The sequence below is a fragment of the Callospermophilus lateralis genome, chromosome 10 (assembly GCF_048772815.1).
Source record: "Callospermophilus lateralis isolate mCalLat2 chromosome 10, mCalLat2.hap1, whole genome shotgun sequence".
In the NCBI taxonomy this organism is placed as follows: domain Eukaryota; kingdom Metazoa; phylum Chordata; class Mammalia; order Rodentia; family Sciuridae; genus Callospermophilus; species Callospermophilus lateralis.
The window spans coordinates 20977252-20990835 of NC_135314.1; the positions used below are offsets into that span (position 1 = coordinate 20977252).

General features: G+C 31.1%; 1 protein-coding gene across 1 annotated transcript in view; it reads right to left on the reverse strand.

Annotated features, from left to right (window-relative positions):
* Positions 1-314: 314 nt before the first annotated feature.
* The window catches only part of Ncam2 (neural cell adhesion molecule 2), a 233167-nt gene continuing 219897 nt past the window's right edge, over positions 315-13584 (reverse strand). The window contains exons 17-18 of the mRNA XM_076866974.2: positions 3495-3614; positions 315-426 (exon numbers count right to left, since the gene is read on the reverse strand). Coding sequence (XP_076723089.1) covers positions 315-426; positions 3495-3614 — 232 coding nt within the window. The remainder of the gene's footprint in view (positions 427-3494; positions 3615-13584) is intronic.

The window sequence follows — 13584 nt, forward strand, 5'->3', positions numbered from 1 at the left end:
CAAAGTTCTTAAGTAATAGAGCACTTTAGCCATATGATTAATTGCAGTATTTCAATCATAGAATCAAATTGAAACCCAAGAGTTGGTGTCAATCAAGTCTCTGTACTGAAATTCTTAACAAAAAGAACAATCACGACAACAACAACAAAAGGAAATGGACCATGGGCAGGAGTATATGATCATATGTATATGTGTACAAGCTATTCCAAGCTAGAATTTTCCCAAGAAATTAAGGTCAGTGGAATAGTTTTGGTCATAGGGTCACTGCAATCCAAATGCTCTTTTGTAGTGTGCATCAAGCCTCGGTAATATTGTTACGCTTTGCTGTCATCTTCTTTTGATTGGATGATGTCATTAGAAACTTTAATTTCTATAGCTTCTGGATTTAGGACTTCTTTCCCATTTTCTTCTTTTAATGGTAATTTTCTGGTAGGAAATAGAAATAGAAATATAATTTTTAAGGCATTGTTAGAGATATTCCTCAACATTTAAGTGAATGTTCTATAAAGAATAAAACAATATTGTCTATTGTAAAAAATGTAATGTGTATTAAAAAAAAAAGATGTAGGAAAAAATGTATACATGAATTTAGATGAGTGAAATTATTCAATATAGGATAGCTTAGATATGATAACTATTTGATACTAAAATATAACTTTTAAATTTTAAAGAAGCTTTTTTATATATTAAGTACATGATTTATTCTCTCTCAAACTTTTCAAGTCAAACAGTTAATAGTTGCTGTATGAAACAGCAATAGTACTTGTAACTCAAAAGAACATATTTTTAGAATATGCAGATGAACATATTTTAGAACTTTTTTGTTTTATTATATGTTTCTTTGGCCTCTTTTCACTATTACATTTTTCTTATCATTTTCATACCATTTTTTGAGAGTTGTTTCTAATAATAACCTAGAAAACAATAAAAGCCTTTGTCTATTAATATTGATAGTTTCACAAATGTTCCTATGATCATATGCATATTCCAAGCAAGCCCCATGAGTCACTGCAATCCAGATATTCTTTGCAATTTTGATAAAGCTATTGTAATATTGACTCAAGGTTTCCTTTTTTCCACTGTTCTAGCACTCACTAGTTTTTATCATTACATCTTTTGCATAAGACTTTTTTGGGGGGTAAAATTTCTTTCCTTGACAAAATGTTTCTTTCCACATTGAGAGAATTAAATATGTTTACAAATCTTGTTCTAATTCCCCATTATTTTATAACAGATGTAACCCTCTATGCTAGCTGGTATTTGTAATTCATTTTATATTTTTGAATAAGGAGGATAAATAATTACTTTATGACAACCAAAGCTTTCATGTGAAAAGTAACCAATCAAAGGCAAGTTATAGGCAAAAAATTAAGATCTATTATTGGGAATGAGGTAGCATCTACTTTGTACTTAATGTGGGATGTTCTTTTATGTGTGTTATTAAAAGTGCATTCACAATTTATTTTTTTATCTCTTTTCAATGTGATGAAACCATGAACAATATGAAATAGTGAAGCCAATAGCTCATTTCTGGCATAAAAATATTTAGAAATTTAGAGCTCTAATAGATATTTACCATAATGTTTAATATATGGTTTTACATACAGAAGTCTGTATTTATTATTTAGTGAATAAATGTACTCAACTAATTAGTGGGTGGTATATTTCTGTATAATTTTTTTTTTAATTCATAGGTTTACATTAAATATTTTTAAAAGATTACAGCTAATTATATTATTTTTATGTTGAATCTTTCTTTTCTATTAATTAAGATCTAGTGTGTGCTAAATTATAATCTAGTTGCATGTAAGAGCATTTTGTTAAATAGACTGCACACATCAATATAAGTTTGTCTTAATAGGGTTTTGTGAGTATGTGTGTGTGTGTGTGTATGTGTGTGTGTCTGTGTTTCTGTGTGTCTGTGTGTCTGTGAGTGTGATATTTTTCTTCATTAAAAAGACTTCTGATTTCTGAAAGGGAGATTATAAAACCTCCTTTGTGACAGCTGGCTCTCAAATAGTTAGCTTCAATTGAGAAAGTAATAAGCTCTAAATGCAATCACTAATATTGGCCTGAACATTTATACTGAAATATGAGCTACAGAATAGTACTTTCTAGTTTTCTACATATTACTACAGGCCATAGAGAGCAGGAAGCAGGGACTTCCATTCCTTCCCTTCCCTTTATTTCCCTTTCCTTCCCTTCTCTCTCTCTTTCCCTCCCTCCCTCCTTCCTTCCTTTCTCTTTTCTTCTTTCTTTTTCCTTACTGGGATGTGACCTAGGCGTGCTTCAACCTTGAGATACATCCTTAGAACTTTTTATTCATTTTGAGACAGAGTCTCACTAAATTGCCCAAGCTGGCCTCAAATTTGTGATCTTCCTTCCTCAGCTTCCTGAGTCACTTGGATTATAGGTTTGCACCACCATGTGCTGGGAGCCATCAGCCAAGTAGGTATGACAATCTCCTTGCCAGCTTACTCCCATGCTGTCTAGTGGAAGGACTTCTGAAAGGTGACCTTGCTCAAGGACCAGGGCAGTTTAGCATAATAGGAGATTAGGGTGTTCCCCCTTTAGAATAGGGCAGTTTAGCATAATAGGAGATTAGGGTGTTCCCCCTTTAGAATAGGGCGTATCCTGCTGCTGAGTTCCTCTTGAGTTCTTAGGGTCAGACAGTATTTTTTGGGAGAGAGAAGCCCAGGAGTAGTGGATTTGGGCAGAGTGTGGATTTGGGCAGAGAACGGGGATTTCCCCAGAACGTGTTTGTAGACGGCCCGTGTGAGTTCGGGAATAAAGAATTGCTGTTTGAATCTACAAGCTGTGTGGAGACTCGTGATTTGTGCCCAGCCAGAGACTGCGGCAACCATGCACGCAACAAACCGAGGGAATATCTGGGAGAAAAATCAGTTTCTTCAGCTGTGAAACCAAAAAAGCCTATAATTGGAGATAAGAATTCCACATCAGGTTATAATGTAAGGGAATGGAAGCTGGTAGGAAAAAAAAAGAGAGATAGTAATTTGAAAAAACAATGACATTTAAAAGTCAGCTTTGTGAGTAGCAGAGTATGATAATCTTGCTATTGTTATCAGCAGCTGCATTCAAAAGAATGCTACTATTACTTAATAATGCCTCTGATTTTAATCAATGTTATATGCATGAATAAATGCACACGTTTACCTTTGCAAGTTTAATTAGAATATCTATTATAGTTGTAATGGAGCTATGAGGGTGCAAACATAAATACATGAGGGTTATAAATTATAACTTATAATGATGGGGTTTAATAGTGGAGTTTCTCTGACAGCGAGGCCAAGTTTTCATGAAAAATATCTCAAGAGGAAATCAGCTTTTGATACACACAACCACTTCCATTAAAAAGAAATAATACAGTTCTTTCATAAACAATGATATGTGTAAATACATATAATAAATTATGCAAATGATCCATCATTTTGCTAATATTTGTTCAAAAACAAGTAACTATTTCGTCTACATACTCAGGTTCTGTTAGCGGTGTGGTTTCATTTGGCTCATTTACTGGGCTCCCATCTTCATGATTGGTAATTCTTTCATCTTCTGTTCTCATCTCCACTATTGGTTCTTTTGATCCATCTTTCCTGAAAAAAAAAAAAAGAAAAGAGAGAGAGAGGAAAAGAAAAAGATCTTGACATATGAATGTAAAAATAGGTGCAATGTAGAACACAGTTTAAAACCTCTACTTAATGCTACCTTCTTTGAATAAATCCAAATGTTTGGGGTCAGAATACCAGCAAGATTTTTTTTTTCCATTTGAATTCATTTCATCAAATATTTTCATGCAGAATAAATTGCAAGAAACTTCTTTTTTGTCCAAATCGCTATTCACCCAAAAATTGTGAAGGTTTTTGCAGAAGTATTTTATATTTTAAAATCTATTATGTAATAACTTTTGGAAATAAATGTATTTATTAAATAAAATTTATAACATGAAGCATTTCTCCCCAAAACATATTTTCCAATATAAAAATATTTTTAAATGTTTAAGAAATATTGATTAACATTTTAAATATATCATCAGAAATATTGCTTATATTTTAAAATATGGAAGATTATACATGTATTATACACTTCATTTTTTAAATATCTTTATTAATTTATATGAAAGATTTTAAATATGTGATCAATGACTTTTATTATATTCATATTTTTCAAGATGATAATTTTTAAAAAATCATTATATGATGTATATATAGAGAAAGATGTGTTTTATTAGTCAAATATTAATCATATTATTAAAATGAGTGGCATTTTAATAATTGGTGGAAACTAGAAAACTTACTGCCTCAAATATGAACAAAAGAAAGGACAAAAAGAAGTTATTTGGTGATTATATAGGGAATTTCAACTACTTACAACACAGTCTTATTACACAAATAATTTTGATGTTACATAATACAGTTAATTGAAAATTTACATCCATACCTATATTCATAATCACCCAAATTTGAAGACAAAAAATTCTCCTAATAAGTTAATTAATAAATAAACTGATTAACATCTATATTTGGATATTAATCATATAAATAAATTAACTATAAAAGCATAGAAAGATAGAGAAGAAATTTAAATGCATATCACTAAAGGAACCTAAGCCAGTTTGAAAAGGCTATGTAAATGTCATAGCAACTATATGTCGTTCTGGAAAAAGTAGAATATAGGGCCAATAATATGGTCAGTGACTATCAGGGGTCAAGGGAAGGAAGAAATGAAAATATAAATCACAGGAAACATTAAGGGTAGCTTAAAATAATCTCTTTAATACTGTAATGATGGACATATGACATTGAAATGAATGCTTAAAAACCATAGTAGATTACAAACAAAACAGAAAAGCAACAATGACCCAAAGATCAACAGGCCACACAAACACTGAGATTTTCATGATGATAAAACACGTTTAATCAGTGGCAATTTTGATATTATTGCTCTAGTCTGGGCATGGCACATACACATGCATTGAAATGCAAAGTATAGGCAGAATAGGCATTGGTGAAAATTTTTTAAAAATCTAGATGTTAGTAACAAAGAAACTTTTTATTTATTTATTTTTTTTCATTGTTGGGGATAAAACCTAGGTTTTTACACATGCTAGGCAAGCCATCTACCAGTCATCTGTATCTGAAGTCTTTTTTTTTTTTTTTTTTTTTTAATTCAGACGCAGGATTTTACTAATTTGTTCAAGCTGGCCTTGAACTTGTGATCCTCCTGCCTTAGCTTGCTGAGTAGCTGAGATTGTAGATATTTGCCCCCACACACTGTTAAAAAACTTTCCACTTCTTAAAATCAAATGCCTGTGGGAAGTGATGAGTGCATGTTAACAGCATTGTCTGACCAGTGGATTCAAGTAAATAAAATCTAGCACAATAATGAAGATTATCAAAGAGCTCATTCCCATGAGATATAAATTTTATTTTGCTCTTCATTCTGTGTCCATGATTTTCTGACTAGTATTTAGGCAGCGCTGGCCTCACTGAATCAGCTAGGAAGTATTTTATTTGCTTCTAAGACAGACTGTGGAGGACTAATGCAATTTCTTCCTAAAGTGTTTTGTATAATTCACTGTAAAGCATTTGGGCCTGGAATTTTCTGTTTATAAATGTTATTAATTATAGTTTAAATACATTAACTAGATGTAGGTTAATTCAGATATTATATTCTTTGTTTTCATAAGGAATTTATGTATTTAATTGAGGTTATACATATGTAGTAATCAAGTTGTTTACCTATTTCTTCATTATCCTGTCAATCATTGTGTGCTGTTTTGTGGATGTTCTTTGGCTTATTTCTGATATAAAATTGTGTCCTATCTTTATCTTGTTTTGACTCAGTTACCCTAAGTAAGAGCTGAGCAATTCTATTGATCTTTTCAAAGAACTACATTTTAGTTTTACTGTTTCTTTGATTTCATCTTTCAAATTCATTTATTTGTGCTATAATTTTTATGATTTGTTTTCTTCTGCTTACTCTATTAATTTGCTCTTCTTTTCAATTATGCAGAAATTAATTCATTTTAGATGTTTTTTAATTTTCTAATATGTGAATCAATATTATAGATTTCTTTCTAATGATTACTTTCACCTATTTCACAGATTGTGATAAATTGTGATTCATTTTCATTTATATCAAAATTATTCTAAATTATTTATTTATTTATTTGGAAGTATGATGTTGAATATTGAAGCACATGAGGTATTTTTAGCTCTTTCTTTTATTGATCTATAGCTTAATTTCATTATGGTCTCTGAGCAGATATTTTGTGATTTCTATTTTAAATTGCTTAAGGTATGTCTTGTGGTTCAACACAAAAGCTGAGATTTTCATGATGATAAAACACTTTTAATCAGTGGCAGGTTTGATATTGTTGCTCTAGTCTGGGCATGGCACATACACAAGCATAGGAATGCAAAGAACAGGTGTTGGTAAAAATTAAAGAAAAATCTAGTTGATAGTAATAAAGAAACTTTTGATCAACAACAGCACATGATGATACATTGTGTTCTGGCATTATGAGGTTATTGTGTCACTAGGTTATATGAATGTTTTAGCTCTAACATAATTTTATTGGACTACCATCTTATAGTCTGCCACTGATCGAAATATCATTACACAGTGTGCATTAGTATATTTGGCTATTGATTTTTATCTACTACACTTTTAATGATCTATTTCGACCCGACCACTGGTGTTTAAACAGATAATTGATGAAGTTGAATTAATACCTACTGTATTTGCTACCATTTTTCTATATCTTGCCCTTCCTCTTTGTGACTATTTTTGTTTTTTATTAAATTCATGTTTTTTATAGTTCAAATTGATCATTTTATATAATTGTTTTCTCTCATTTCTAAGCATATTAGTTGTATCTCCTATTTTTCTTCTTTTGTTTTTACTTTTTTAAATTGTTGCTCTAGAGTTTACAAATAAGACAACTCTGCTCTCACATAACACTACGCTGCCTCATGGGTAGTAGAAAAATACTTTATAATAGTAAGTTACTCTTCATTCTTCCCTTCCATCCTTTGTATCATTGTCACCATTCATTTCACATGTAAATATATTACATGAATATAAACTTAATGAAATACAATATTCTAACTAGTATCAGTTAGTTCAATTATGAAAAGGAAAAAGTTAAATTTACATTAACTTATTTCTTCTCTGATGCTCTTCCTTTCTTTATGTGGATTTGTATTTGTGACTGATATCATTTTCCTTTTTTCTAAATAACTTTTCTTACATTTTTTACAAAGTCCTTCCACTGGCATTTTTGTTTGTATGACAGAGTCTTTATGTTTTCTTTATTTTGAAAGGGTAATTTACCAAAGCAGAGAATTCTAGATTGATGAAGGATTTTGTCCTTTGAGATATCTTGTAGCTCAGAGATTCTTTTTTCAGCTCTGTCTAGCCTACTAATAAGCCCATCAAAACCAATTTTTTTCATTACTGTTTCTTTTTACTTTAGTATTTTTTGATTCTTTCTTAGATCCATTTCTTTTCTTCTACTGCCGATCTTTAGATACATGTTGTTTACTTTATCCATTAGAGTTCTTAACATCTGAATCATAATTGTTTTTAAATTCTCAGTCTGTTAATTCTAGCATCCCAGCCATTTATGATGTATGCTGTATCTCTTCAGACTGTACCATTTGCCTTTTAATATGCCTTATAATTTTACCTAGTCAGCCATGATGTAATGATTAAAAGTAACTATTATAAACTAGCCTTTAATAACGCAATCTTGGAAAGTTTTGTGTGGAAAGTGATTATAGTTTTATGATAAGATGTATGTCTCTAGTGAGTGCTTCTCAGGCTTTCATCCCATTTAGTGGAACAAGATGGCCATAGATAGTCAGAATTAAGTATTTCCTTTCCCCCAGATTGAAGTCTATAGAGTAAGATGAAATTGTTTTCTTGTCCCTCTATTCAGTTAAGTTCAAATAAACTTCAAGAGATTAGGCTCTGTTTAAATAGTTTCTTCTGAATAAAGATATATTTAAGAACAGAATGCTTGTTGTATTTCAAAATACTTAAAATACCTGTCTCTCCAGAAATATGGAAGGATTTTTCTCTAATACTCATTGTGGCAATATGGTTAAGCTCCTAGAGATAACATTTTTAAAATTTTGAGACTCCATATAACTGGCTCCTCCCCTGGAATTTTTATCTTTCAGATTGGTTCATACTGAGCCTACAGAAATTTATCAATTACATTTTATGTTTTCTACCACCACAGTGGTTCCCAAAGAGGTATCTGCTGGTAGATATCTGCTTTACCAAGTTGTAAGTCTCTGTATATGCTTGTGTGTCCTTTCAATATGGAGGGGCAGTAGTTTACACAGCAACCTTATTTTTCTTATGGATCTAACAACAGCTGTTAATTTTTTTAGTTTGTTTAGTTTTTGACTTCTTAGGAAAAAGTGGCAACTTCCAAACTCCTTACATGTTGGGCTGGAAACAGAAGTACCAATTGGTTTTATCCATCAGCATTACCCAGAATATACATATTTGACATTTGAAATGTAATTCCTCGGTTCTTTTAGCAAGACATGCTTATTCCTATAACAAACTTCCCTGAACAGTTTACTTCCTATTTGAAAGGTATTTTTCGCATCTTTCCCTGCAAACACACACACACACACACACACACACACACACACACTTAAGTTGTTCTCTTCTTTTGTATTTTGGGTTTTTTATAACCTTCTCAGGGTAAACCTGACCGATAAGTCATTTCTTTTTTGTTTATTTTTTACAGAACATTTAAAATTATTAATTCATTCAGTTGTTTTATGTAAGACATCTCCTACCTAAATAAAAGCTTGCTGGTGGCAGAGATTGAGTCTTCTTTCCATCCCAGTTGTATTCCCAGGACTGAGAATGTTATGTAGATCTTAATTAATATTTAATGAAGTTGAATAAATGCTCGGATAAGTAAAAGAATAATTTAATAAAATAGAATTGGTAGCCATTTTAAGATTAATCCTAATAATGCATGATAAAAGAATAATCTGATGAGAACTCAATAATGACATTCTCCAGAATTTTACACTAATGCTATTCTAGTAGCAAAATTAGATATCAATTTGTACTTGCTCTAATGTCATGAGTGACTAATCATGTAATTAATCTGTTGTATATGTAATTCACATTGTCTTATGCCTTTTGATATTATGAATGGGCTAATATCTAAATGCTTGGGGTCATGCTAATATGAATTAATATGATTAACCTGTTAATCAAACTTGTTATAGTTTATTTCCCGTAGATATTTTACATATCTTTTATGCTTACTGCAATTTTATTTTTGTTCCACATTTTTATTGGTGTGTTATAGTTGTATATAATGGTGGGATTTGTTGTTACATATTCCTGCATGCACACAACATAACAATATAACTTGGCCAACATCATTCCCCACTTACTGCATTTTAAAAAAGAGTTGAAAGTTATTTCCAAAGAAGAAGAAATTGTTACCTAAAATTGTGTGATTAATAATAAGCATTGGATTAACCACGTGTTTTCATTTTCCCAATTCTTTAAGGTTAATTAAACTCAGCAGGATTTATAAACAGAAGTGTTCATGGACAAATCAACACTTTGTAAAGTCAAACAAAAATAAAAAGCGGAACTCGCATTTCATCTTGTTGTTTCATACATGGTTACCATCATCCCTCTGGTTATTTAAAACAAAAACATGAAAGCATTTTTTGACTTCTTTCTTCCCTTTGCCTTAAATTAGAATCAATCAACAAGTAGTTGACATGACTTGAATGCTATCTAGAATATATATACTGGTTTATATATGTAATAATGATACCTCAAATCAGAAAAAAAGTATAAGATTTCTTCTGGAGTATTGCAAGATATTCCTATCCCAAGTATGTCCTCTAAACCTTCCAATGCTTAGTAATCCATTCTTCTACAGCAGCTAAAGTAATTTTTATAAAAAAATTTCTGGTAGTTTTCTAGTTCAAGTAAAATTAAGATTCCTTACTTTGACCAAAGACAATTTTGGGCCCTTAAATTATTCTCCATATGACATTTGTACCAATCTGTCTCAGCTGTATATCACTCATGTTCATTTGTCCTTGAACAGAGCAAACTGTTTTGCACCTCAAGACCTACATATTACTGTTGCACCTGAAAGAATGTTTTTCCCCCTGATTGTTATATTGTAAAATTAATAATTCAGTCAATATAGCATTCTAATGAATAACTCTTCATTGGAGTAAGAGGTTGACCTTAAGGTTTGCACAGAGTTACTGCACAAGCTAAGGGTCACCCTGGCACTGTAATCCGCATGTCTAGATTTGTTCAGAACACCATTTACCTGGATGTATGCAGCTGCCTAAAGGCCTAAATGTGAAATAATAAACTTAGTTTTGAAATTCACTGCATAAGAAACCTGGATTTGGTGCTGGGGATGTGGCTCAGGTGGTAGGCGCGCTTGCCTGGAATGCGTGTGGCCCGGGTTCGATCCTCAGCACCACATACAAAGATGTTGTGTCCACCAAGAACTAAAAAATAAATATTAAGAAAAATTCTCTCTCTCTCTCTCTCTCTCTCTCTCTCTCTCTCTCTCTCTCTCTCCCCCTCTCTCTTAAAAAAAAAAAAAAAAAAAAAAAAACCTGGATTTTTTTAAAGTCATATACTTTACTGTTTTGCAGCTGGAAATACTTTATATTGCAACAATATTGACCATACCCCAATAAATCTGGGTAATAAATAAATAAATCACTACAGCCCCAATGAAAATTTTAGTAGATTTTGTGTATGTGTGTGTATGTGTGTGTGTGTGTGTGTGTGTGTACTAATTACAAGATGATTTAAATAGAAAGGCAAGATTTGAGAATAGCAAAACAATCTTAAAGTCCAACAAAGGCAGAGGATGCATGCTATTAGCTATCAGGGAGTATTTTAAAGCTTTAGTGTTAATAGCTCAGTATTGGTGAAAGGATAAAGTCAGCAAAGCAACAGAAAGCAAACATAGAAACAGACCTATTCTTTCCTTTGTGGCCCATCTGAGATATGACAAAAATGAAACTGCTGACAGTGAATAAAGCATGCCATTTTCAGTCAATGCTTCTATTGTCAAAACAAAGGTTTTAAAAAAGCCAACTGAAAAGTGCCTGGACTCCAACCTCAGGTGGACTGCAGTTCTAAATGTGTAAAAAAAAAATTGCAAAGATTCTCATAAAAAATTTTCCAAAGTCTATGTATGAAGACATGAATTGGTGTGAATATACTATGTATACAACAAGAGATATGAAAATTTGTGTTCTATATATGTAAGAAAAATTGTAACCCATTCCACTGTCATATATAAATTAAAAAAAAAAAAGAAAAAGTGTCTTAGTGACTTGGTATAGTCATAGATTTGTAAAATAGAACTTAAAAGTGGAAATTAAATATTGTATTACACTGAAATTAAACACTTCTCTTCAAAAGAAGCAACATTTTGACCTGTCAAAAGATATCACAGCATTGAATGAGATCATATCTAATTATATTAACTATACAACATTTATAATATGAGCATTATGATATTCATATAGGATATAATGAGTAATATATATAGATGAATTTAAAATAATCACACACACACACACACACACACACACACACACAGGGCCATGTATACAAAGTGTAACATATTGAAGAACAGCTTCATAGCAGATGGGGAAGAAGACAGCCTAATGTAAAATGACTGAAATACTTGAATGAAGACCTCAATAAAAGATCATATCAAAATATTTAGAAAGTAAGAGAAAAGTCAATTTTACTAGTGCATACATATTGTCAATTTAAATCAATATGACCAACTACTACATACCCAGCAGAATCAAAGAAACAAAAATATGAAAAAGACTACTATAGTGCCAATCAACCAAAATTCTCACTCTGGAGTAGTTAGAACTCACAATACCTTGGAACATCATTTAGATACCCTACAAAAGCAGAATACATGTACATGTGGTGTATATCCCAGCAATTCCACACTAGGTTAAATACTAAAATAATATACATTTTGGAAACTACCAAAATCCATATCAATAACTGAATAGAGAAAGAAACTTTAGTATATTTATATCATGAGTTATTACACAGAGACTTGAATGAAGATTATTTGCCAATAAAAAATAGCATGGATTGATTCTAGAATGGAATCAACTAAATGGAATGGACTAATAGGAAAAGAAGATGCATCAACTGTTTTTATAATACACAAACACAAGCTATAGTGTTAAACACCACATTATTGTTATTGAGATTAAAGAGGAAAGGGAAAGGAGCTTTAAATGGTAAAATTATTTTTCTTGATGTGATCCTTGAACACAGCATGTTCAATATTTTTTTAGTAATCTTTAAGCTCTGTGCTTATGATGACTATACTTTAAATAATAATTTGCTTCTATAAGAATAAAAACATTAAAAGAGAACATTAGCAGACTATGTGCTTTCTGAACTTCTTGCATTGAGTCTATAGTAGTTTTGTAAATCTACTATATATGATATTTTTTGTATTTTGTTGTATCTATTCAGTTAATAAAAACTGTTTTAGCCAAGAGGATGAGGCAGAAGAATCCCAAGTTTGATGTCAGCCTCAGTTACTTAGAGAGATCCTCAGCAAATTAGGGAGACCCTAACTCATTTAAAAAGAGGCAGGGGTAGTGCTGGGATATAGCTCAGTGATAAAAATCCCTGAGTTGTTCAGTTGGGGTTGTAACTCAGTGATAAATTCCTTGAGTTAGTCAATCACAGTACCAAAACAATAAAAACAAAAGCAAGAAAATCAAGCTATAAAATAGGATGAATCCTGACATAGATAAATACATGCATAAGAAAAAATAATAGTAATTAGTCCACAATGAAAAGGCATTAAATCTTGATATTTAGAAAATGAATAAATCTTAAAACATGATGAATGAAGAATACTATATTTAAAAAAATAGTACACATTGAAGTAAGTTCATTTACATGAAGCTCATTATCAGGTAAAAATTTTATGTGGTAAAAACCATCAGAATAGTAGTACACTGAAATTTAGGGAAGATGGGGTGGGTTTACTAGATAGTAACATAAAAGAACGTTTGACAAATAACAATTGAGGTTATGAGGTTATGCATAGCTGTAATGTATTAATAAAAGATTTAAAAGTTTATGAATTTTGAAGAGTTTTGCATTACACAGATATAAGCATCTGTCAGGACTCATCAAATAGAGCATTTGTGTATTTCAATGTATGTAGCTTTAATTAAAGAAAACATTAGAAATCTTGAACTTCATGTAATGATATGGAAACCTTATGTGATGGCTATCTATACTGACTTTTTGAAATTTAAAAATATAATGCAGTGTGATGTGTATAATGTGTTATAAAGGAAATAAAATGAAATTTTAATTGTAAAAACCAACTGGTTGGAAAATACGTGTTTATTTGTTGTAAAATTCCTCTCTCTAAAAAACAAATGCCGAATGTCTTCTTTGATATAAGGAGGGCAACTCAAAACAGAGTAGTGAGGAAGAGCATGAGAAGAAGATTACCAT